This window comes from Colossoma macropomum, unplaced genomic scaffold (assembly GCF_904425465.1).
Source record: "Colossoma macropomum unplaced genomic scaffold, Colossoma_macropomum, whole genome shotgun sequence".
In the NCBI taxonomy this organism is placed as follows: Eukaryota; Metazoa; Chordata; class Actinopteri; order Characiformes; family Serrasalmidae; genus Colossoma; species Colossoma macropomum.
In genome coordinates, this window is record NW_023494805.1 from 25453696 (window position 1) to 25481518 (window position 27823).

Genomic DNA, 27823 nt, shown 5'->3' on the forward strand with positions numbered 1-27823 from the left:
TGGTATTTAAGATGTTTTTATTAAAGTTGCATAAAAGTGTAACAAAACTGGGAGAACAGGACATTTAGTATTGCTACATCTTCTTCTAATTCTTTTTCCTTTTCCAAAGATGACATTCAACCACAGACTAATATCAGGTGCCTACGTTTTCTAATACATCCTGTGTCTTCTTATTAAATTCAGTTAATGTTATATTTTTTTATGATCTTCTGTGTAAGAAAGAAGAGAAATCAACAGCATTGTCAGATACAGTACACACAGTAATAAAAAATCACCTTAATATCTGCATCTAGACAATTGGTCTGTTAAATCTAGTCAACTTTATTTTCTATAAAACAGAATAATTGAAAAGAGAGTAAGAAAGTACAACAAGGATGTTTTGAATCCTGAAGCCCAAAGGTTTCCATTTTTTACATGTTTATATGCTCTTCAAAATGAATGCCTCAATTTTTTTGGTTTCTGTAACACATATATGACCTAAGGCAACATCTGATATAAAAAGGGGAAAAAGGGAGTGATTCTTTCTGGAAAAGATTAGTGCTGTAAAGAGAGAGAAACTATAGGAGGAGGGACACTGTTGGTGCCCTAAAGAAGAGATAGAGCAAGTGGGATTAACAATGAGAGGGAGGGAAGGAGAGATAGAGCTGTGTGGTTGAAGTGACCATCTCTCTTGTTCTTCTTACACTGTATCTGACTCCAGAGTCTGACTCCAGATCAGCCTGCAATCACTACAATCAGCTGTCTTCACTACTAGAGAGCATGTTGGACCTTGTCAGCAGGGACAGCCAATATGATTTTGTTGTCATGATAAATTATACCACAATAATTTTTTCTGTGTATATTGTGGATATCAGCAGTAAAACTGAACAACTGCATGTTCCACGTTGCACAGCTGTCCAAGGTTCAGCTCGACTGTCGGGTGATTTGAAACTTGACAATATGTGAAACTTATTTTTGCTGTTTTAATAGCAGCTTTAAAGCTGTAAGGTTTGGGGATTTTGAGACCTCTCTGGTGGAAATGTGTAATTGCACACAACATGCGGAAGAGCATTTTGCAACATCAGTTGTGCTTCGGACCCCTTCCGCTAGGGGATGAATCTGATGCTTGTAAGCTTGTTTAAGGAGTAATTGACTGAGTAGCTCAGGCAAAACTTGGTGAAGGACATGTCTCCAACAATGTAGGTTTTGATTATCTACTATGTCATCAGATCTTCATCAGCATAATGTTGATTTTGCACCTGAGGCCTAAACATTGAGCCGGACCCTCCTTTTGAGGCTGTATGGGTCGATGTTAATACGCAGAGATTTATGACATGATTTCACGCTTTGCAGAGGGACTCGCAGCAGCACATGGGAACCATATTTTAGCCTCAGTAATGCTATTGCTTTCAATTTGAACAAAACATCCATGGTGCCGTTTTGAGTGTGGTACTGCTGGTGCATTATGCCTCTTCCAACTTTTCAAGCCCTAGATAAACAAAATATTGTGATGCGTATGAAGGCATCATGAAAATGTCTCCAAGTAATTTCTGCCATATTGCCCAGCCCTGCCTTCTAGATTTGGTGCTCATTTGTGTATGAGACTTTATTTATGTTAAAGGGTAATGGGTGAAGCATCTTCAGTCAACTTACACACACACAGACAGATTGTAAAACGTGAATGTAATAAATGTGTAAATTATGTGAATGCAAAAGCACAGAATATGCAAATTAGCCCCATTAGCCCTCTGTTGTATTTGATTGGCTGTGAGGGAGGGCACAGATGGCTTTGTGGTGAAGATGATTCGCAGAATTACTTGAAAGGATTAATTGTGTGAGGATGAACTGGCAGTGTTTTAGACCTCTTCTCCATAAATCTCCACCTTACTGACTTACACTTGACTAACTCTCTCGCCACATATGGAACAAAAATATATGTACATACATTTTCCCATATTAAACATGTATGTGCAAAATATGTCACTATGGGTTAAATTTATTTAAATTTGCCTGGTTTATTGAAACATATGCCATATTCTATTAAAATATATGCCAATATTTTCATATATGTGCATATTTTGAATCAGATGTACATTTATAATAACAATCAATATTGCCAATGTTTAATATTTCTAAATTGACACACATTTTAAAAATATATGTATTTGAATATGAGCCGCTTTGCATGTGTGTGGACTGATAACCACAGCTGTGGTAGATGATGTGTATATTCACTGATCCCTGAGGGTTGGGATGCCCATGTGTGTGTGAAAATGTGTGTTTATATTATATGTGTATATGTCTAAAGGGAAGTTCAGTTAAAAAAAAAAATCAATTTTCCAGCACCACTTCACCACAGACCCCCTCTCCTCTCCCATCTCTGCATTGTTTCCATTACAAATAAAAAGTCTACATCAACATTCTCTAGCAAAGCCCTTGCACACAGTGTGACACATACAAGATCAAAGAAATAGGAGGAACACGTTTAAAAAAAGGACAAGGCCGCTTCTTTCTCATCTCTTCCAAACTTACTATAGCGCAGTAATGGTCATAGCATAGTCTGTCACCTACACACAGCAAGTTTATGGTGAGTGTGGCCATTAGGGACACATACGCAGTATTGCATCAGAGAAAAAAAAAATCAAAATTCAACACAATTTCCTAACACCTGAAATAGTTATACGTGTAGAAACAATGCATTTCTACAAATGCTTAAAAACACTACAAAGTCTTTCCCCCTTTTACAAAAAAATAAAAATAAAATACCATACAATTAACAAAATAAAGAAAAAAATAAGCCCTGCTTATAAGAATCTGATTGGCTAGAGCCTCCCATGACCCCACTTCCTTCTCTTCCTCCTCCCCGTGAGATGGAGATGCAGGCCTATGGTTGGTTGAGCACCTGTTGGCAGGTGGATGGCCACAGTGGGAGAGGAGGTGTAGGAGGAGTTGGGGAGATGTCTTAGGAGGGGCTGCGCTGGAGGAGCTTTATTTCTTCTGAGGAGTGCTGAGCTTCTGCATCCCGCGAATTTTATCCAGCAACTCAGACACAAAGTCCTACAGGAGGAGAAGAGAACAGACATAACAGCTTCACCAAAGAGCCTCAGCATAACTAAGAAACCAAACATGAATGTGTTCAGTTCATTTGTAAGCCCCTGTGTCTGCCCGTAAATCTGGAGCGCCTGATGCCATTGTTTAGTTACACTAGTTACAAAAGTGTTTGCTGTTAGTCAGAGTGCTATTCTGATCGTCATTCGTTATGTAGCGCTGGTATGTGAAGTTACATGGTGTTTACAGTTACTGTCAGTGAAAGACTGGTGGCTTTAGATAACCCCCCAGTTTGCCGAAGTAGTACATGTACGTGTGTGTGTATATATATATATATATGTATATTTATATTTATATATATATATATACACACACACACACACATAAGTATTACCTATTTTGTGTAGGTAAGCCTACAGCCCTACATTATTTTCGGCCAAAGTCCTTTTTTCCCCTATTTTTCTTTCCCCGCAGTTAACTGGATATCTGTTCATGAACTCTTATAGAAATTTGGAAGCATATTACTTTATTCAACAATTATTATATGTTTTAAAATGTATTAACTAAACAATAAAATGTATTTTAGATGCCTTTAAGTCATAAAATTATGCTTTATATACTGTCTTTATTTGTACTTCTATGTTATCTGCCATGAGATTTGATCACCGCTTTTCTAATACGAAGCATTCTGAGTATTCATTTTATTCTAACACAATAATATGGACTTAAGTACAGCTCACACTTCTAAAATGTCTTCAATTTTGTCATCTTCCTATAAATGATTTGGAACCTGTAGAGTTGAACAGATGTGCAGATACAGATGTGCAGATAAGTTTGTGTGTTTTTGTTTCATTCTATAGTGTTATTCTATATAAAGAGCACTTACTTCAGTAGGTTTGTAACAATCTACCAGCAGTTCCTGTGAAGAAAAAGACAAACAATGTGGTTAATGAAAAAAGCTCTCTTAAAATACTCCAAAATGATATGACCAGTTCCAAAGAGAGTGTGAAACACAGTACCTTAACACGTGCAGCACGATCTACATCATTCTGCATGTCCAATAACTCATCAACATCAATCTCCAGCTCAGGAATGGCCTCCTCCTGCCACAGACACACGCACACACACATAAGAGAGGGACAGTGGTAAGGGCCCTGCATTTTTAAGAGGCATTTTAGGTCAGACAAGATATAAATGCTTGCACCATATGTGACTTTTTGCAATACTTTTCGGTGTTTGTAATCCCCACAAATGGCTAATCAAAAGAAGTAGGTGTAAACAATGGAAACACAGTGTCACTGTTGTTTGAAAAGTGTGTATGTGTGTGTGTATGTGTGCACACAAGTTCCACAGTTACATCTGTTTTGTATGTGTGGCTGGTTTAAATGGAGTTTAAGACTTTTATATCACCTTAAAGGAGAATTGCGCTGATTTTCTGCATAATTCCCTTGTTACAACATAAACAAAGTCATTCAGAATGGTTTGGGGTGAAATGGTGCATGGTAGAGAAACTGACTCTGATTTATTTACAGTGGTGGCGATGTTTCCAGCCATGTTTAGGCCAAAACTTTATCACAAATGTACTCTAAAACCATTTGTCAGACCTCATCCATTTCATGAAATAACTTTGTGAGGTATCTTTTAGAGATATTAAATGCTTGGGGCAGACGTCTGGTTCCTATCACCTCTATTCTGACTTTCTCTAGAACAAAGCATTTCACATCAAACCACACTGAATGACTTTGTTTACATCTCAACCAATGCAGAGATTTTGAAGCTGGAAATCCCCTTTAACCAGAAGGCCGGTGCAGTAGCATCAGCTCACCACTGGGGGGCTCTCTTATTAAAGAGCTGAAATGGAACACCAGCCTTCTATTATTCTTGTAGCACAGCTTGCCTCCCTATACGCACATTCAAATGAGCTTACTGAGTGAAACACATTCAGATGAACTTACTGACTGAAATTTACACGCATGAATCAAATTCCTTCTCTAATTTGGCTTTACAGGAACTGAAAATGCAAGGAAAACAGTCTGAGAAATTACATCTGAAATCTGAAAACATTGGATGGTATTGAGAATGAAACACTATTATATAAATGAACAAATAGGTTCAGCTATGAAAAATACAGACCTTATTATGTAAACACTAAAAAGCATAACAACCAGAGTTCATACATAGCTCTTAGTCACACAAAACCAGCAAGAAACCTTTCTGACTGTCAGTCCAGGTTACAGAAGCCATGACCGAAAAACAGTTTAAAAAGTTACCTAAATGGTATATGTGTGGTGCTACAACCGCAATCTGGGTTGAGTTCTCTGCAAAGAGGCACAGGATGCATCATAACATGGCAGAACATAGAATCACCTCTCGCATTTTCTCTTAACAGCTAAGCTACAGTGTTGTTTGGAAAACTGTGTCCTAGCAAGCTTCTTTTTTCTGTGTTTGCCTCCTTTTTATGAAACTGACAAAGACAAGGAGGACCTTTAGAAATGACAATACGAGCTACACAACCACAACCTCAACCACAGCGACAGCAACGATGACAACAACAACAACCTTAATGTATTTACCACTTTGCTTTGCTCAGGAAGACAAAACACTAGAAAGATGAAGTACCTTGGTCTAAATGAAATAACAGCAATATAGACCTCTGAAGTTACAGCAGGCATCATACCCACATAAGGAATGGTGAGTCTAAACTGCTTTCTTTATAGGAAAAATAGTTGCTGTTGTACTCCGTGGTAAACAAAAATGAAATAAATAAAAAAAAATATACAAAATGACCACGACTTCAGAGTCCATTATAAACTATAAGACAAAGGGAACCCCAATACATTACACGAATGCAAGTCTAAACAAGTCGGTAATCTGGATTTAAAAAACACCATGATGAATGTTGGTCAGTGGTATCGGTCAGCTCCAGTCAGGCTGTCTCCAGACCTCAGCATTAGGCAGTACATGCAGGACAATCACGCCTCTTGACCCAAGCACAGAAAGTAACGTGACATCAAATAGAATCAAAACCCTCCTCAAGGCACAATATGAGAATAGATTAAAAAGCAGAACTGACAGGCTTCAGAATGACTAATGTGTGTGAGTGGGGCTTCGACTTTATCTGTCTCAGATAGCTTTATAGCTCTGCTGTTACCCTCCAGCCAACAGAGCAAATTTTAAGATACTTTTGCCCAAATGTGATTTTATGCTTTTGTAAGGCATATTTAGTTCTGATCTACTGCAGCGTTTGGGTATTTTTATCAGTAAAGTTTGCATACGCAGCTAACTGCCTTTTGGGAAAAGCTGGACATGAAACAGAAGGGTTTGGAAATAACTGTCAAAAGTCACTGGCTGCAGATTTGTTTTCCTTTTCTCTCAGTTGGCTCTCAGGGCTACTCTCTCTGTCTACGTGCTTTCTATATCTACACTCAGCTTTCCTAACGTTCTACTTTTTTTCTCTTCCTTCCATTCCACTTACGTTTCATTTGTCCTACTTGTTACACTGTGTTATAATCTGCCTGTTAAACATGTAGTTTAGATTTCTGCTTCAGTCGAGTATAAAAATAGACCTCCAACCAGTGGCTGGAAAAGCGGGGCCTAAATTACATGCTGCACTATTTCTCTTCTCCTCTCCTCCCTCCAGTCCTCATATTCTTTCCTCTCCCATAAAGTCTCTCTCTCTGTGAGGCCTGGTTAATAGTCCTACTCTTTCTTCAGCCCACCACTTCTCTCTCTCACGCTCTGTCCTTGTTTTCTCCCCTTCTCTTTCTCTCTCTCTCTCTCTCTCTCTCTTTCTCTCTCTTTCTTTTACTTTGTTTCTTTCTCCTTTTTTTAGTCATCTTCTTTTCTCTCTCTTTCACTCTTTTTTCTTGCACTCCCTCCCCCACCTTCTCTCTCTCTCTCTTGCTCTCTCTCTCTCTGCAAGACTCTCTCTCCTCTCTCTCTCTCTCTCTCTCTCATTGTGGTTTGAGAACAGTGACTCACTGAAGTGCTAGAAGAGTAAAATATATCCAGGCTAAGAAAATGAGCGGTGCTTTTTAAAGGCTCCACTGTTCTGCCGTACATTAAAACGTTCTAAAGCGTGAGCAGGCCGTGTTCTGCAGCGGAAAATCAAACAGCAGAGAATGAAAATGGTTTAAAGGGCTCTCTTTTCCACTGCCACTCTCACTCTTTCCTCTTTTTCACTCCTCTCTTCCTCCCCCTTGGTTTGAGCTGCCCAGACCAGCTGTCACTGCACCTGCCCAACTGCCCCCTGCCCAAATCTCACACATTCACTCTGGCAAGCACTCTTCACACAGGCGACCTTTCACTCAGAGTGAACAGAGTAGTACACTGATACTGCTGCCATAGTATCTCTCTGTTCCTTCTCACACAACACACACACACACAGACGTGCACACACACACACACACACACACACACACATTGTATGTAAAAATTTGTGTGTCCCTGTTTAAATTACACTTTTTGTTGATTTTCTAAGTGAAAATAAGGACACACCCTCTACAGAGAGCACACTTCTACACATTTTAATACACAATCACTGTTTGTTATTTGCTGAAAAAAAAATAAAACATAAAATGTAGCCTGTGCAAAAGTTATGGCACATTTTAAGAGTGCTCTCTGCAGGGAAAGTGTTAACATATTATCACTTTGAAAATCAGCAAAACAGTAATTTGGTGTTCACACCTTTGTATACCACTGTGTATATATTTATATATAAAAGAATCAGACATGGACAAACTACAGTGAGTATTGTACTTGAGTAAAGGTACAAAAGTACCTGTTTGTGAATGTACTTAAGTATCAGATGTAAAAGTACTTTGAGTTCTTTTAGATTTTATATACTATATTTGTTATTTTGATGAAAATTTCAACACACACTTAAGCATATACATATCTGATTCAGGAGGCCTGTGTGGCCACAGACATTAACAACTACTACAGTACAGAACTTTTACTTTTACTTTTGATACTTAAGTACATTCACAAGCAAGTACTTTTGTACTTTTGCTTGAGTTGAAATATAGAAAGAATGCTTATACTTTTACTGATGTAATGTTTTATGAAGACTATTTCTACTTTTACTCGAATACAGAAATACTGTACTTGCACAAAGAAAATAAGAGCAAAAGCGCTAAACCAATAGTAATGATTAGTAAAGGTTTCTCAATGAGAAAGAATGTGTGTCTGTATGTGCGTGTGTGTGAGAGAGACCGAGCATGTGTACACTAAGGGTATAACGGGGGTTAAAGAAACTTAAGTAGCAGAACCAGACAGAGGTATTCAAGAACATGAGCTGAGCTCTTAGAATGATGGACGGACAAACTGCAGAGAAAAATGTTTTGAACATGTGGACACCACGTGCCACCAATCACTCAGAGAGAGAGAGAGAGAGAGAGAGAGACAGAGAGACAGACAGACAGACAGATAGACAGAGAGACAGACAGACAGAGAAAAAAGAGAAATCGAGTGTGCATGTGAGAGAATGAGAGAATGAAATGTACAAAAGAAGAAAGAGAGACAGAGAGCATGAAAAACTTAGATAGAAAGAAAGAGGAGAGAGAGAGAGAGACAAAGAGAGAACAGGAAATCAGTGGAAGTGAGTTAATGGTACAGATTAGACAGCAGGTTAATGGGATAATCACCTCCAGTAAATATAACGAATGTTAAAACATACACTTAAACTGATCTTCATTTAATCCAGCGAAACATCTGAGATAATCCCTGTGTTTACACTCACACACACACACAAACACAATCCTTACCTAAACATTTACTAAGCGTGTGAGTGATACAGTGAGTGTGAGCCTGGCACACATTATGAGTCAGTCTTCATGTGTGTGTTCCATCCTGTGTGATTCAGTGGCTATTTTGTGTGAATCACTGTGAATAATTGGAAGTATTTGTCAGTGTAGGGTGTGCTAGCATGCATATGCATGTGTGTGTGTGTGTGTTGATGAGTTCAGAGCCTGTTAAAGTATTCTGTGTGTCTTTGTGAGCATGTGTGTGTGTATTGTGTCTGTGTTATATTACAGTGCCATACACTGCTGCATACACTGTACGTGTGTTTTGTTTTTTTTAGCTGTGTGAATCTTCAAGTTCACAGGGAATCAATTCAATTCACAATTCTTTGGTTTTTGAGTCAATTCAGAAATGATTTTTGTGAATTAAGAATGATTTGATATACTGAACATTTATTCAATTCTGTGTTTCAAGCACTATTAAGAGTTATTATAATGAATTAAAAGTACAGATATAACATAATGAACTAAAAAAACTGCATCAGTCAAATTACTTCAGTCATGTTTATTGCAAGAAAGGAGATTCCAAAACAACATGCTTTAAGCTGCACTATGCAGGATTTTTTTGGTGTAATAAAAATGGTCAGAGGTGTCAGGTTGGATTTTGAGGGTGTTTATTTCAGTGATTATTTCAGAGGAAACGTGTGATATCTACACACTGCTGATGATTTATCTATGTGTAAGCAGCTCTCAATCCAGGAGTTGCAAGATAATTTGGGTGGGGTGCTTTTTATGGCCGCAGGTCAGTTGTTTTGTAAGTTCAAGCTTAGTACAGTCTGCGTACCTTTTATTTAAAACGGCATATAAACAGCTTTGTTTGGCTTTTTACAGTGTTCACCTCATCTTTACAATATTATGTCATTTACACATCAATCTATCCAAGTAAAACAGAGATTGGCGGGTCAGTTAAGGCGAGAGCACCCTGAGGTAAGCAAAAAAGTCTCTGGCTGGCACAGTTCCAGAAAATGAGCATTATTATCTCAGTAAATCTAAAACTTTTTTGCTCAGAAGAAACTGAAAACTCATCAATTATCTTTCCATCTTATCCCATTGTTTAGAACCTGCTAAGATATTAATGAGATCTTTTTTTTTCTTTTCTATGAGTGTTTACAGTTACAGTTAGCTCATCTGTTGCTGCACAGTTTGTGTTAATCGTCCTCTAGTCCTTCATCAGTGGTCAGTTTCTGGCCACAGGACGCTTTTTGGTTGGTGTTGGTGACACTGCTGTGTGTGATCCACTCTGTGCGGCACGAACACACAAACACACACACACTGACATGCCAGTACAATGTCAGTGCTGAGAACGACCCACTACCCAAATAACACCTGCTCTGTGGTGGTCCTTTGAGGGTCCTGACCACTGATAAACTACACTCTGTACTTATACCCATAGAACTACAAAGTGCACCCACAAGAACATTACAGTTGTATGCAAAAGTTTGACCCCTGGTCAAATCACATTTTGTTGATTTTCTAGGTGAAAGTAAGTTAATGTGTCCTCGACAGGGAACCCATTTCAATATGGCATTTTTCTGCAAATTTTCATGCATAGTCTCTATTTATTTGATTTATTTGAGTTTGAGAAAAATATTAACTGTAAATGTGTCAGACATTTTGCACAGGCCATGTTTTACTTATTTTTACAATACATTACATTCAGCAAATATGCTGTAATTGTGGATTAAAACATGCAGAACTTTTGGCTGTAGGTCTGCATGCATACTTTATGTGTGTGTGTGTGTGTGTGTGTGCGCGCGCATGCATGCTCCAGGCAGAGTGTGGTCGGTATGAATGTGATGTGACAATATGAGAGCAGGTCAGTCTTGGCTTCAGTATTCATCTGACCCACATAACACATGACTGCCTTCATCACTGAGGAAGAGGAGGGAAGCTGAGATGAAGAACAAGACGGAATCCGTGCAGGCTCCGCCCAAGGCCACCCCCACCAAACTCTCTCACACACACACAAATACGCTCCTAACTAGACCCCTAAGGGCCTTCTGCTGCTAGGCAACTCTCTACCAAACACTAACATGGAACCAGAGCCAGTGTATAATGTTACAGAAACATGCAAGAGATTCTATACTGCAATATTATAGAAGAAGCTTCTCAGTGTGACAAGAGCATTTATACAGCAGTCGAGGTCCTCCCAGAGGCAGCACATGAGAAGGCTGCTCACCAGATCAAGAGGAGGGCAGCTTGGACCCATTAACAGCCTCAAATTCTAAAGGGGAATTGCACCATTAGATTTCTGCATAATTCAATCGTTAAGATGTAAACAAAGTCATTTGGAGTGGTTTGAAGTGAGATGCTCTGCTACAGAAAAACTAAAGCAGAACTGTTTACAGCAGTGGTGAAATAAACTAGATGTTCAAAGAGTTCAAAGCCTCTAAAAGCTCCCTCAAAGTTATTACATGTAATATACATGTGATATACATGTAATATACCATTGTTACCATACCATAGTTAAAAATATGTTGAAGGAAACTGAAGTAAATGTTGTCCCATTTTAACAAATTTCAAAGAGAAATTACTATAGAATGTTATGAACAAGTGCACACAGTGTCATTGATGCAAAGCATCCGCCTTTTTTCTGTGGTCATTTCCTGCAGTTCTATGCGGTTCTTCACATCTGAAGACATTTAATATTCAATTATATTAATTCCTTATTCAAATTCCCCAAAACAAAGACACAAATGCTGAGTTTGGGTATAAAGTAATGGCCAGAAATATTTGCACTCTTGCGGTTTTTCTGTCAAATAACTTCCAAATTGTTAAAAATCGCATGTCTGAAACACTTTTATAACATTTATACCAGTTTTGGCCTAAAACATATTATTAAATCCGTTCATGGTGGAAAGGTACATGTGAGGTATTACAGGGCAAAAAAAGTGCTCCAAAAAATGTCTTCCACTACTGTACCATTATCAACATTACATATAAAAACTCTAAGATGCAAGTAGGTTCAATGGTGGTTTTGTATAGTACATAAAATGGCTATATGTCTATGTTGTACACATCATGACCCCCAGTTTCCATCACCACCAGTGTAAAGAACTGATTGGTAAGTTTCTCTACAATGCAACATTTCATATCAAAGCACTTTGAATGACTTTGTTTACAGCTCAACCATTGATTTATGCAGGAAGCTTGAAATATTAGTGGAATCCCTATTTAAAATGACCTTCCTCAACTCACGACTTTCTTTATGTCAGAGAAGTGCAGAGACCGTTTACGCCATTACTAAAACTAAAGTGCTGATGGTCCCAACTAAAACATCGTGATCACAGTCTTATCCAATGCCATCCCTTTACATAGAGTAATAGACAGAGGCAGTGCAATCTTAGGGCTGTTAGACACAATGGTTAGGGTTGTAAGCCCCCTTATCTGAGCTTAAATCACTTTAACACATTGCCTTGAGTGGCTCATTGCTTTTATAAAACAGTGGCAACATACAATATGATATAATCAAACAATGATCAATAAATAATTTAATGCATCATTAATAATAATTACAATAAATAATTATTGGACCAAAATGCAGTGTAGTTTGTTAGCAGGTTATAGATGCTAAGCAACACAACAGTCAAAGATTATTCCATCAAAAGTACAATGGTTTTGATAACGTGTGCGGCCATATGTACATATATTAAGTATTTTCCACCTGCTCTGAACGTGGCTCAGCCAATCAGAGTTTAGATCCGGACCTGTCTTTTTTATAAACGACAATTTAGCATAATTTTGAGTAGGAATTTTCTTGTATTGTTGAACTTGACTTGGTTTGGTGTATACAGAGTGAATGGAACATCTCTGCTTCTGATAATGCTAACGAGTCATTTCTGTGTCTGAGTAAAATTTCAAATGAATTATCTGAACCAAAAGATCAGTGGTTTTGAGCTCAGTGTGGCATAAGTGCAGGTGGCACGATTGCTGGTACTGAGATAAGGGTGAGAAAGAGAGAAAGAGAGAGAGAGAGAGAGAGAGAGAGAGAGAGAGAGAGAGAGAGAGAGAGAGAGAGAAATGGAGAACAAATATGTACAGACAGGAAGTAGGAAGTGGGATGATAAAGGTCAGAGGGAGAAATCCAGGCCTGCATTAGTGGTAGGTCTTTGATTATCTCTCTCTCTCTTTGCTCTGTCTTCCTCTTTAGCTTCACACTCACACTATAACACTGTGTACAGAATTGCTTAACAGCACTAGTTGCTTCATCTCCAAACCTTTTTAGATCTTCAGGAACAAACTCACAAGTCAACACAAAACCTGAAACACAATCTGTCTCAGTCAGTGCTTTCAACTCAAAACATGAACTTCATACACGTCAGTTCCCATTTAAAGGAGTGTATGAGTAAAGCATGATTACACATGGTGCAGATGACTTATGAGTGTCACTAATACAGCAGAGAGGAGGCAGCTGAGAGTCTCAACCTGAGAGAGACTCTGGTACATGAGAAACTTTCTAAGCTGAGAACTAAACCAGAGTGGTGAACATAGCTGACATATTTTTTCACCTTCGTTGTTGGACTCAAAAGCATTGTGATGTAGACAAACAGCAGATAGGTATGTTTTTTAATCAAGCATGCTAGAAGTACCCCTGACAGGGGGTGGAGAGTGCGATAAGGGGTGCATGAGAGGAATGTGTCCTCATATGAAGTGGTGAAGAGACTGCAGCGTTTCCCACGCATAGGCTACAACCACCCCAACAAAGTATACTGACAGACACTCAAAATCATTTTGTCCTATTTTAACAAATTCCAAAAAAAAAACATTATAGTATATTGTTACACATTAACATGGGCAGGCAGTGTCACTGATGCAAGGCATCACTCTTTTTTCCTGTGGTCATTTTGATGACCTAAACCTTCTCTTTGAGGTGTTTACATCCAAAAACATTTAAGATTTACGTGTTTGATGCATTATTCGAATACCTAAATAAGTACACAAATGCTTTGATGAGTTTGATATATAGTCATGGCCAGAAACTCTTGCAATTTTTCTTACTAATTACTCAAATTGCTACTAAATAATTTTACTCACTCCTAAAACAGTTTAAGTTTAAAGGTTTTCTCTATTTGAATTAGTTAAAACTTGTCAAAGTTGTGTTTAAATACAAATTAGTTCTGTTTAGTTTAAGATCAGATTTGGCTTTTTTTGGGTTGTTTCGATGCAAACACAGGAAATACACATGTGAATAACAAAGCACTTCAATTTCAACAACTTTATGGATGAAATCTACAAGAAGCTGCTGGTGTGTGGTGGTCTTTAGAGCCAGAGGGGGACACAGTGGGCTGAGGTGCAGGCACTCTGGTCAGACTGGAGTGTGTGTGTGTGTGTGTGTGTGTGTGTGTGTGTGTGAAGGGGGATTGTATCTGACTGCCTGCTGTCTCTCATCACACACACTCTTATCAGCCTTTAGCACATTGAACAATAACACACACACACACACACACACAGTAGAGAGAGACTGTTTGCCCTGTTAACCTGAGAGGGAGGGGGGTGAGATAGAGAAATAAAAAAGAAAGAATGAGTGGGTCAGAGGGAGAACATGTGAAATGAGAAGAGTGTGAGAGAAAAAGAGCAATCGAGAGAGAGACAGAGAGCTGGGTACATTGTTGTTTTTATTTGAACCGTGTTGCAGAGAGATGGCAAAGATGGATAGGCTTTAACTTTGTATGAGATAAGACAGCGTTGTAGTGTTGATAGGAGTACAAAAGATGAAGTTTTCCCTTCAACTTTTCGTCTTTCCTACATCTGCATCTACAAATTGTTCGTATTTTAGTTTCAAAGTGTTTGAACTAGTCTACTTGAACTAGAGCTCTCACTATCAATATATTAACGGAGAAATTTACCCATTATAATGACAGTTAATGAGTAATTACAGTTTTAAAAACAGACTAAGCTAAACAATAACAAACCATGTGTGTGCAAAGCCCTTTAGAGATTCTAAAATACTTTAATTGGATAATATAAACAAGGAAGCTTTTAAAAAGATTTAATCAACTCTGCAACCGCCCAAGCATTCACCTTATCATCAGTAGATTGCCAGTATGATCCTGACGATGCCATTAGCTATTAGCTAAGGAAATAGGTTGAATGTCTGATGAGAACTAAGTAGGAGGAGAAATAGGTGGAATAGGTGATGAATAAATAAGGGAGAAAAAGTTGGCAAAAAAAGAGAATATACATAAAACAGGGTAATACAAATGTTTGGGTCTATCAGGCTATTTCTTACAGTAGGAGTAAACTGACAACTAATTATAGGTGATTCATTAAGAACCTACATCATATTTATTTATTATTTTTATTCACATATTTACATTTAATAGAGTAATAGTAACAACCACAGTTTAGCCTAATTCAACCACTTCAGCCTAGTCTGTGACTGTTCAGATTACAAAAACAAACCCTCAGTCTGCTGGGAGGGAGTACACACCTCATAAATAGTGAGTTCCCACAGCTACAGACAGTCAGCGCACACACACACACACACACACACACACACACACACACACACACACACACTCCGTCAGCAGGTCACTACTGGGTTAACACCCCACTTCCTGCTCGCCAAAGCCGTAGGAGTAAAATAACAGTAAATAGTGGTAGAAAAAAGAGAAAAGAGCAGCAGAGGGAGGGATGAATCAAACAGAGGGATGAGTGGAGGGCTGTCTGTAATACACAGGGAGGCTTAATTAAGATAAGTGATGATGACCTCACATGACAAATCACACTGGATCTCGGGGTCCACAGGGCCCGTCACGCCAGTCAATGAGCAGAATATACTAAAGCTAACTCTACCCCATTCTCAGTGATTTATGCATGAGAGCGAGCGATAAATTGAGCCATGGATTTAGCTCATCTCAAAGAGAGGCTTTTCATCAGAGCAAAAATCGGTTAAACAGCCTGGTGTGCTCCCTTCCCGGACGGCTAGTCAATGCTTAGCCTGAAAAGAAAAAACCCACCCCGGCTTGCTTAATCTGACTCATGCTCTGGAATTTATACCCTCTGTGAGGACAAATGAAATTAGTTACAATTCCAATAATGAATCCATACAGAAGTTAAGTTTGGCTAAACGTGACCAGCAATAGTTGAAGTCCCTGTGGCTACTGAATAATAAGCATTTGTATGAAATATGCCTGGAGTGTTAACAGGTTAAATGGGTCATATCCACTTTTCTTGTAAACCCCACTTATAACTTGTGTGGGTTTATGTGTCAAAATAGAAATGTATTTTTGTTTTGTAACTGTGACATTAAGACAGGTATATGTTCTGATTGGCTGCCCTGTGCTTGGCTTTATTCAGAAAGCAGCCCAGGCTGAAACACTTCTTATAACTTAATACGAATGGGCGAAGCTAAACTGCTGTAGGCCGAATATGCGGATATATGTGAATGTTTATATACTACATCAATGTCCTACTTCAAAAATGTGAGGAAATCAGTTCATTTGTTCTGTATAGGTCTTCTAAACTTTAGTTTAAAAAACTTTAGTTTGAAAGAGTGAAAGCGGAATGTTTATCAGTCTGATGAATGGAAAAACATTTTCAGTCAAGTGTAAATGTGCTGTTGGATAACAAGGCAAGTTAGGTCAATCAATGTGTGATATGTAGCTTGACTTGTCTGGCCAATACTGCTGTCTGAGGAATGAGGTGGGAAGGCATGCTCAGTCAATAATGACTAAGAGGAAATCCCTCTTTCTTTAATTTATCATGCTTCGCTGCCAAATGTATTCCCCACTATGACTCCCGCTAACCAGCCAGTGTTTGTGTGTGTAAGGAAGCGAGAGAAAAAAATCTGCCAGGGTATACCCTGCCAGTCTGCCTCCAATCTCCCCTACTTAGCCCTTAATCTCTCTCTCTCTCTCTCTCTCTCTCTCTCCCTCTCTCTCTTTACAGTCTGTCGTTTCTGGAGCGGAATAAACCCACTGAGTGTTCATCATATTCCCTGGATCGGAGCATTTTAGCATATTCAGTCTGACAGTCCGTGTAAGTGTGTGTGTATATATGCTCATGTTCAATGAATGTTTATTAAAGCGGGAATATGCTGCTCCTTGTATTACTCACAATTCCACAGCCAAATGCCATAATAGTGCAGTCTCATTTTAAATGATTATTAAAGAACATGAAACATGACTTATCAAAACTACAATAACTTCTGTATGAATAAACACATTGTTCAATCTAATCTAGGAGGTTTTTGTCCATTCTTCCTCCATGCTGGAGTCCAAATGGAAAATGGCCGCTGTCCTTCTCTGCTCCACTTTCACTAATTACAGGTTTCTAACAGTAATTACCTCAAAGCTCTTTATGCTAATGAAAGCAGTTGACTTTGGCTAAAGGCAGTGAGGGAGTGCACTAGCGGCCTTTGACCTACTGAGCTTGATGATGTCACAGGTTATGCTCCAGACTCTCGGATTTTGACTAGTTGATGAGTACACAGGGATGGATTTGTCTAGACGGGTTTCAAGACGAAGTGAAGAGAGAAGAGGATTGGGAAAAGGAATGAGTGATGCATTCAAGGTTTAATTCCTGCTGTGTCCTTGTGAGACCTTTGACTGCAGACTTCTAGTCTCTCTAGGTTTCTGACTGCAACACAGATTCGGGGAGGTTTAAATCCTCAGCATGGCCAAGAACCACCTGCGGAGAGAGGCCAACATGCAACCAACCAACCAACCACAAACTTGTTACTATATGATGTATAGGAGTGCCATGCAGTGCTACAACACAAACACACCCACTTGAAACAATGCCCTATGCCCACTGCCATTGTTTCCTGGCTATTAAATGCCCTAAAGAAAACTTTTTAAAGTTTTAAAGATGTTATGTGAACTTCATGTTTTCTTTTTCAGTCCAGCGACTAGATCTTGTTCTGAAAGGCTCATTGTTGTCATGGTGTGTAAAGCAAGCACCGGTTTGCTAATGGCTAGCATTTAGCTTGATGAAGAAGTTTGGTACCTACTGGACTAATAAAACCTGATGCATGGAAGCCTGCACATGCCGCAGGGCAAAGTCTAACTGACAGAATTCCCATAGTTGTGGCCATCTTAGCATACAAATATACATCAGATAGACCTTTCAGAAGTCACCGTACTACTTGCTGTATGGCAAACAGCAAGATACAATTAGTAGTTCAAAACAAGCACACTCACAAATAAGAATGAACTGATACAGATGTCGATATTGAATATTTTTCTATAGGGATGCACCAATATGGGAATGGGCCGATACCAACATATGGACATTTCTAAAATGTGAAAACTGGAACTGCATCCACCTACATTAGCATTACAGAGAAATAAACCATGCTACAAAAATGCAGGAGAGTTTATAAAATGCAGACATTTTAGCACAGTAGCCCATCATCACCTAATCAGTCTGCTAAGTAAATACATCATCAAATATCATTGTAAAAGACCAGCCAAATCCATCATCTATCCGATGCAGATTTTTGTTTTAAGCAATTATCTGTCAGTACCGATATAATTCCAATATCATTAGGTATTTGTATTTTTCGATGTACATCTTAGCTCATGCAATAATTAAAAACTAGAAATTGGGATTACATCTACCTGGATTAGCATTAAAAAGAAATATAGTACTTATTTCTACAGGCTTACAAATACAGTAAAATGAATAAAACACAGACATTTTAGCACAAAAGCAGTACTGCTTAAACGTTCTACTCTTACAACCCACGCTGATCATTTTTTAAGGTATTATCTGCCAATACCGACATGATTCCGGTATCATTGTGCATCCCTAAGTGCAATGTTTGCACTAAGCTAGCACAATTCAAAAACATTCCACAATACCTCATTTAGCGGACCTAAACCACATTTCATCCACAACATTCACAAACATGACCTTACCTTGGCTAAAGTAGCTTTGCATAGTCACCACAGGAGCCATAATACACTTAACACAGAAAAAGAGACCCAGACAGCGTGTCTGTCTGCTGTACTTAACTTGGTTCGCTCAATAAAGCATTTGGTTGGAGAGAGCAGCTATTTTCAGCAGCTTTCCTTTACATAAGGCTCGCTGGCCTCCGGAGGGCCCGCCACCTCACAGAGCTTTTTAATCTTCCTGATTTATTCTGAGAAAAGACAGAAGCAGGCAGCAGGCTTCAGACTATAGCCTGTAGACTCCTGAGTTTGAAATCTGTAGTCCAGCTGGGTGTTCTGTTCATCACAAATCAAATAGCCACGTCTCTGCTTAACATTCATATAGCTGTTACATGAACATGCAATTAGCTGCAGCCCTGAGAAGAGACTCTGAATTAACTGTGTGACCATTTTGTTAAACCACTGACACATAGCTGACAACAGCATATATTTAAAAGAGGAGAAAAACAAGCTTGGAGGTCATTTTCAATATGCATGTGGTTAGTAATTAAGTTGGAGCAAGGTTTCCGTTTGACCTTGTCATGTCATCCAAAGGGTTTATCACATTCTAACTTCGGTGGGATAAATTACATAATGGCCATACGTAATAAGCCCCTGCAATTATCCTTCCTGCCTCACTTAAGTATATACAAGTAGATGCTGGGGTGGATTAGGTCTTTCAGACTATGCTCTTATTGCATCTGAATGCACTGTCATGCACTGACATGCTGTTATTCAGATCTAAAGATCATTTATTTTTAGTTTATAGTTAATAAAAGCGTTACGTATTTGACTGTAACTCGCAGAGCAAGTACTTACTATTATTACGTATTATGCAAGCAGCTACTGATCTGAGGTCACTGTAAATGCTTCACAATAAATGAAGAAGTCTGGTAGAAAAATTGTAGGTTGTACCAATGATCACTTTGCCTTTAAAACCTAATGACTGACACATGTACTTTGCCACACATGTACTTGGCCTTTAAAACCTAATGACTGACACTGATATCTTGACAGACAGTGCATGAGCTGGAAGCTCCAGGTGACTGAAAGCAATATGATGAACAAGAGCTCAGTATCTCCTAGCAATTATGACATTTTGCCAAAAGAAAATTAGAGATGCATAGTGACATTGAAATCACAAAGGTATCAGCAGATATTTGCTTTAAAAAAAAAACAGCATTGTCCAGATGTTTAGATTGGACCGATATTTCAAACTGATATTTGATAATGTATTTACTGTACTCCAGAAGAGTAGAGTGTTTAGGTAACTCATGGCTACTGTGCTAAAATATCTGCATTTTATTCATTTTTTTGCATTTTAGCCCTTAACAAAAAGTAATATATTTCTACAAACTGTCAGTCCACATGGATTTAGTCCAATTTTCTATATTTTATATGTTTATGTATCAGCATCACACCTCACTGAAAAGCACTCAGAGCTGAAACACTGCTTATAACTTCAGTGTGAAGGGGTGGAGCTACACTGCTATGGACTCAATAGGTGGACATGTGTAAATGAGCTGGTTCTTGTGACATCACTAAGACAGTGAATTCAAAACGGGATGATTTTGCAGCTCGGTTTCCACACGTAGGCTGTACAGACTGGGTAGTGAATGGTGTGTTTTGAAACATCGACCGTGTTCTTTTAAGTTATTTAATAGGTATGTTAGGAAGTGAGAAAGTGGTGTGTGTCTCTTTAAGGGCTAAGAAACCCTACCCCCAGAACTCCCCAGCTGATTTTGTGGAAAAAGTGAAAAAAAAACTGTATACATCAGCATGAGACTACTTTATTTTAGCCGTTCATTTGTCAGTAATGTGATCTCTCAGTAAAGTCAGTTTGTTTCAAGTGAGTTACAGTAAAGTCCAAGTTCATCCGAATGGCTACATTTGACTTCAGTTGGAAATTATTTCACTATTCCATGCCACTGCTGGAGGCAGCAAGCTAGCAAGCATCAAATTGAGCGTCAAGCCCCCTCCCCCTCCCCCTCCCCCCAATAATAAAAAAACTAGGTTAGCTGTTTCCTTTTTAAGGGGCTGTTTTGACTGAAGAGGAAGTATGAGAGACAATGACAATTAGACAAGTGCTGCAGCGCCAATGATGCAGTAATGGAGCGGCATCTCTTTTATGTAAGAGTAAATAAAAGAGTCATTTAAAGGCGAACTTGTTTCGATTCATGTGAGTGAATGAGAGTGAATATTCATCCCCTCATTGTGTTGTATTTCTGCATATGTTACCATGAGAATCTGAACCTGATCTGCAAGTTCACAGGCCCTTAACTACACTCACTGTGCTGACTATAGCGCGTAGGGAAAAGACAGGTCTAAACCTGCTCTATTACGCAGGGGTGTGTGTACGTGTACTGCAATGTTTTCAGAAGCCCTCAGAAGGCACAGCAGTCTTATGACCTCTGTGTGTATGTGTGTGTGTGTGTGTTCATTGACCAAAATGGCCAGGATGTTGACTCATGAACAGCACTTTTATCTCATGCTGAAAGCTGTTTCATCTTCTTGTAGTCTCGACTTTAAAAGGAATAGTTCAGCCATACACGTTAATGTTACCAACAATGAAAGAACACTAACTGTTTCATTTCAAAGAGAGTATGATGAGTCCTTAACTGGATTTAGTGCCATGCAGTGTGTAAAATGTTGAATTAACATCATCTGGGCTCGTGGTTATTGAGAGTATTTTCTAATTGTGGTACTACAGGTTTTATTTTTGCCTGTTTCAACTTATTAAACCATATTATTTTGAGGGAATCAAAAATCAGGTGAGTGGTACAGATGCGATATGGCTTTGAAGGGAATGCATAGTCTGTATAGTCTGTTGAACAGCTAAAGCTAGCTGGTTAACTAGTTTGTTTTTTTGCAACTGTGAGCACAAATGGCATTATGTTGACTGAAAAACATTTTCTCTATTAGGTTTCTTTCAGAAATAACACATCACATCTCGCCCTCGTTTTACATATCCGAGATTCCTGAATTTGCAGGGTTACACTTTACCTAAATGAACTGTGTGTAAAGCAAAGTTAACCACTAACAAGCAAGTTCTGCTTTGTATTCCCACATCCTTTCCCATTCGAATGAATTGTTTTTATCACCAAGCAAATTGTACTTGCATTCAGTGTGATGTGGCTAAAGTCTGCCGTTTAGTGCAGATGAAAACATATTTCTGCCTTTTAGCGATATTAATTTAATAAGGTAAACACACCGCTTTGTTCAGAACGACTGAGTTGCTAAAAAGCTGAATGACGATTTCAAATATCCCCATACAATTTAAAGCTCTAATTAAAGACAAAAATAAATCATTGATTTGTATGTTTATGGTCAGCAGTGGCAGGTTCTTCCCTCTGATTGGAAGCCGTTGTGTGTGATAATGTTACTAATTAGCCTAAACTTAGGAGCCACAGCAGAGGTAGCTTTAAACATTGGTATGGTAATTTTTTACATTCAGTTGTGCCCTTTGTTTTTCTTTTAATCATATTTGATGAATATTTTAATGTCAAATTTTATATGTGTGATAATTTCCAGGCACATAGACTCCAGGGCGAGGTTTAAACCCCTGCCCCTTTAACCTGTATAAGTGCCCTAATGGTTGGTGTGTATAATAACTGTATTTTATATTGCCTCTGTCATTTTTCAAGATCCGCTTCAGTGAAATGGGTGTTAGGCTTGCACAAGGAATAGAGCTTGTGGGTCAACGAGGGTTCTACGAGATTCATCTGCTCTCTGGTGCAGAACCAAACACCTGTGGTTCTCCTCAGTAACGCCGACCTATCACTCATCACCACAGTGCTGGAAATCCAACCATTATTCGGTGATAATCTCTTTAAGAAAGCATCACATTTCAATGTGATTATTTTGAGCAACAATGTTGGCAATAAGGAGTGTTAACTGCTTACACCATTTTTTCATAATTCTAAAAAACAAGGATTCATACAAGACTCTGTGGAGCTCTTAACTGGAGTTATAACTAAATGCTACATAGTGATTAAACAGCGTAGTGAATAATGCCACAGATTTGTACGCTGACGACTGGGGTTCATATCTGTGCACAGTAACATTAGAGCTTCTGGCTGCCTTCAGAAACCTCCTGACACACTGTTTGGTTTTATCTGAAACATGATTGCACTCTCTCTCTTGATAACAGTGACTGCAATACACAGTAAATTCAATTAAGTTTAATTCATGTTCATGTTGTCTTTTTTCCCCTTGAGCCCCTGCCCCCCAAAAATGTCTGTGCACAGACCTGGGCACTTCCTTTCTTACATACACCTACACCACGTTAACTTGATGGACAGAGAACCAAGCATGTGTGGTTCTGGCAGCCTCTCTCTCTCTCTCTCTCTCTCGCTCACTCTCTCTCTCTCTCTCTCTCTCTCTCTCTCTCCCCCTCGCTCTCTCTCTCTCTCTCTCTGCTGCTCGCTCTTTTCCTTCTCCCTCTTCTTTGGGTCACTATGGCAGGAATTTGCTGACTCATGCTGAACTCAGTCTGGAGGGGAGCAAGAGCTGGATGAACCCAACTACCCTTCTGAGGTCAGAAATCACTGAATGCAAACAATTAAACATCACATTGCACATCACTCCGGTCTTCAGGGCAAACAACTCTTTATTTGTGTGTGGATGTTGGTGGGATTGGCCACAAACATCACAAAGAGGTAGCTGGTTGTGCCCTTCTTATTTTTTTGTCTTGATTTTATGTGTACTATAAAACAAACTAATAGCTGATTTGCAGTAATTTGCAAAAAAAGGACTGTTTACGATCTATAGCCCCAAAATTAAAGCTACATTAAGTAAGTCCTGGAGACCTCTCTAATGGAAACATGTAATTGCACATAATGTGCCAAAGAATCTTACGTAGCATTGGTTGCCCTTCCCCAGGCAGATGAATCTGAAGATGAAAGAGCTGAAAGAGTATTCAAAGGGCACTCTGTCAAAACTTGGTGACGGACATGTCTTCCGAGGATGTAAATGAATTATCTATTATTGTCATCATATTGTGAGACATAAAATCAAGGGTTAGATTGAACTAGGATTAAAATTAGCTGTTTTGTTAGACAGGTCCAAAGCCCAAGAATTTTATTTTGGCCAAAAAATGAGTGCATACTTGATTTTTATTATGACTGATTTCATTCAAAAATTGATACAGTTGAATTGCCAAATCACCAACTGCATCAAAACTGATAGAGCTGGGATGTGATGCACTGATAGTTTTTTCACCCCTACATGGTTCATGACAAGCTTTAACCAAAGTGTCAAAGTGTGTGAGTGTGTGTGTGTGTGGGGGGGGGTCTGTGTGTGTGCTCCCCGGGAAAAACAATAAAACATGAAGTGTAGTCCTTATGCTGTTGGCCAAAGGGTGAAACCACAGCTGTCTTTTTCCATCTCTCTCTCTCTGGCTGTTAGACTCTCAGTAATGATCTGTTTATTTCTCCCTGTCCTTTCTCTCTGTCCTCCTATCTCCAACGCCTCTGGTTTTCCATCCACATTTGCTTTGCTTTCTTAAGCAAATAAAACCAATGCTTGAACAACTGTGTACAGAGGGAAATCTATTCTACTGTCAACCATGTATCAAAGCAAACTCAACCATGTGTTTACACACCTTCAGAGTTGTCCTCCTGTCTTCCATGTTTCTTCCTCCTTGTGTTATCTTTATATCACTGCCCTATCACGTTTCCCTCTCTGCATGACTGGACCATGGTTGTTCCCTTTTATACACATAGTGCCTGGGCATAGGCACTGTCTGGGCATAGATGTCAGTAATTCATGACCAGTGTGGTCTGCTTTATAGTAAGTAAGTTAATCTGGCTGATGACAAATTCTAAATTTATTGAGCCTTAAATAATATGTTTGAAGAATGTAACACAGATCACCACTTTGTTAACTGTTCAGTAAGTATAAATCAACTCAAAATTTTGTGGCATCTATCATTATCATCATCATCATTCCAGAATCTTTAACCTTACCAATTACAGTAAAACCATCATCATGGGCCACAGCACTGCAGACTTCAATGTTTTCCCTCTTTAAACAAACCTGATGTAACTTAACAACTAATTAGCAAATCCTTCATGAGTTGAATTCGGAGGGTTAGAAGTAGTTTAGAGTTTAGAGTTGTGGGCCAGAAGGAACATGCCTTTGACATGCCTGACCTATATAATACAATATAATGTATATATAATTATAACAGTCACAGTAACATTTCTCAATACCTATCCATTTACAACATAAAAGAATCATAACTTTTCCTCCATAAATTAATGTAGACTTCACACTGCTGTGCTGTGTACAGAGGAAAATCTGGTCTACCATCAAGCATGTGATAAAACTCAGCCACACGTCACATGCCAGTTCTATCTGCCTATTTCTATTTATCTTGATCTATATGTCTATTTGTTGTTGAATTAAAATTCACTACTTTTACATTACTCTTCCTGTCTCAGCGCAGGAGAATGCCTGAGGGACGAAACAGTTAACTCAGACCATTTTTTGCTCCGCCTGCATCTTGGCCAAACAGTGCTGCATGCTACAAATTTGAATGGTTTATTGGTTTATGTTAACAGATTTACAACCGTCACCACAGTGCCGAACCACGCTGTGGTTGTGCTGAGTAAAGATGGACCATTTTCTGTTAGATTTGATACCAAGCAATCCCAAGGCTAATATGTAGATACCAAAACCAGTACTGATACTTTAAAAGTCTTTTTGTGCACATAAAAAGATAATTTACTTTTTGTATACAGTAGAAGTCAGTTAATGTGGACATCAAAATTATCTGAAAGCTTTGCATTAGCATTAAATAAACTGCTACATATAGTTAAAGATTAGAAGAGTAAAATAATACCAGCCATAATAGAGCATTTATTCCATTTCACGTGGCCACTCGGGCCTGTGTGTGTATGTATGAGAAGCAGAGTGAAAGGGTGGAAGAAAAAATAGTTCCTGTCACATTTATCTCCTACAATACTTTTGACAGTCACATTACATTTGTGACATTAAGCACATTAAGTCACATTAATATCATTCCACCCATTCCTAGTGCTGAACACGATGAGTCTATAGTATTCTGAAGAGTGAATCCTTAGTGGAAAACGTTAGGAAGAAGAGTCATTTCCGTGCTGGTAGCAATGGGGGACTGGGGGGAAGGGCAGCAGTTAAATTAGGAGAGATGGAAAGCGGGAGGAAGGGAAGAGAACTAACGCCAGGCCACATGTTCAGATCTTTCCAAAGAGCAGCCAGACTGGTTAAGTTTGTCTCTGATCCCGTTCACCTCTGCTACACTATCAGTGAAGTGCCTGCTAGCTGAGGAAGCCACATGAATAGGCAATTTTTCCCACTTCCCTGAGTGCTTGAGGGTGTCTGATAAGCACAACAGGTCCACAATCTAACACTATCTAATACTGACCAAAAACCATGTGAACCACAAGTCAGTGTAGTAGCTCGGGCAGTTTTTCCCCCAACCTACAAGTTACTCCTACACTGAAAGTCAGATATGTCAGGTCTACATTGACTGAGGTGAAAGGTTAATCAGGTAAATAGTTAAAGAGCAACCAGAGCAGCTTCTCTTTTTTCTCTTTCGCCTGTAGTCCTAGAAGGCTTTAAGTCCCTCATTGAATGTGGGTCAACGCCAGATTGCTCGCTTAAACACACTCACACATGTCCACACAGTAGCTTGTGTAAGGTAATGGCGTTATGTGCAAATCCGATGACCAGGCTAACAATTCTGAACGCGCAGATGTTACCTGCACTTTAAAATTCAATATTTAGACAACCAACCTAAAGCACACATTGCCTGTCCACTATCAATGAAAATCACCAGTAGAGACACACATATCCAGATACTTAAAAACATTTTCCCGATACACGATTTTTTTTATTTTCTTAGGTTTTAAAACAAGGACTATCAATCATTATGAGCCCAATTTTATCTAAAGTGTTTCCCTACTGCACTGGCCTATGAAGGATGAATAACAAATAATATATGCATTTGTTCTGTGCTCTAGAAGTAAATGACGATATAAACAACAAACATATCGTGACGTAACTTATCGCAATGACGACATAACATCGTCATTATGCCCACCTTTACGACGGTTATGGATCACTAAAGTCAGGTTAGGCTGATCTTACCTCGCAGTCGTACAGCTCCGTTAGCTGGTCTATGATCCACTCCTCCAGATTGAGTCTCTTTCTCAGCTCCTTTCGGTCGTATTTAACCGTCACTCGTCCTTGTTTTCTAACCGGCGTCTCGGTTTCTTCGGTACCGGGAGGTGTTTGGAAGTAAACCCGAGGCTGGGTGCTCGATTCTGGACTAGTTACCGCCGCCATAGTCCACAGAGAAAAGGTTTGAACTCGTCTGCTGGGTTTTCCTCGCCGTGTTTGATGAGCTCCTCAGTGCTACGTGATTTAAAAACACCACCTGAAGATCTGTTAGCTAGTGTCTAATGTCTCCGTCTGACCAAACAGCTCTGCATCTAGCGGCACCCTGGATTCAGAAACACTGTATAAGTAACTTACGGAGGCCGTTTAGTTGGGTATCACCGCCGCTGCTGGTAGAATAGAGTGAAGTAGGCACAAAGCGCTCAACACGTGTCCGTGTGAGTGAGTAGTGTGTGCTGCTCTCTGTAAAGCTCAGCTCTGAGCTCCGTCTGTCTGTCTCTGCTCAAACTGAAACAGCATGCAAAGCGCTCGCAGAACCGCTCCGTGAAATATTCAAATCAAAGTGCTCTATGGTAGAAAGTCCTCTTGTAACCGCTATTCAAAGCGACATAAAGAGAAAACAAACAGGCCACTATGCTCCCTCTTTTCTTCTCCCCAGTCGTTTTTGTCCTTCCTTTTCCCCTCCTCTCTTCCTATGCAAGCTCTCACTGTAAAACTTCCCCCTCCCCTCTCTATCGCACTCACTCAGACTGACTCTCTTTCCAACAGCCTCTCTCACTCACTCTTTCACCCCCCCCCAACAGCCCAATACACACTCTAACAGCCTCTCTCTCTCTCTCTCTCTCTCTCTCTCTCTCACACACACACACACACTTCTCTCTACAGCACCCAAACTCTTAACACTTTCTTTAACTCTTTTTCTTTAACACTTCCTCTCTCTCATCCTGTCTCGCACTCTCA

The 27823-nt window shown here is 39.2% G+C and overlaps 1 protein-coding gene across 1 annotated transcript; it reads right to left on the reverse strand.

Annotated features, from left to right (window-relative positions):
- ppp1r14bb (protein phosphatase 1, regulatory (inhibitor) subunit 14Bb) lies at positions 1 to 27823 on the reverse strand. Its single transcript, XM_036596549.1, has 4 exons — positions 26834 to 27823; positions 4047 to 4130; positions 3914 to 3946; positions 1 to 3036 (listed from the first exon to the last, which is right to left on the reverse strand). Exons 1-4 carry the CDS (start codon positions 27029 to 27031, stop codon positions 2968 to 2970), a joined length of 384 nt encoding a protein of 127 aa, XP_036452442.1. The 5' UTR covers positions 27032 to 27823; the 3' UTR covers positions 1 to 2967.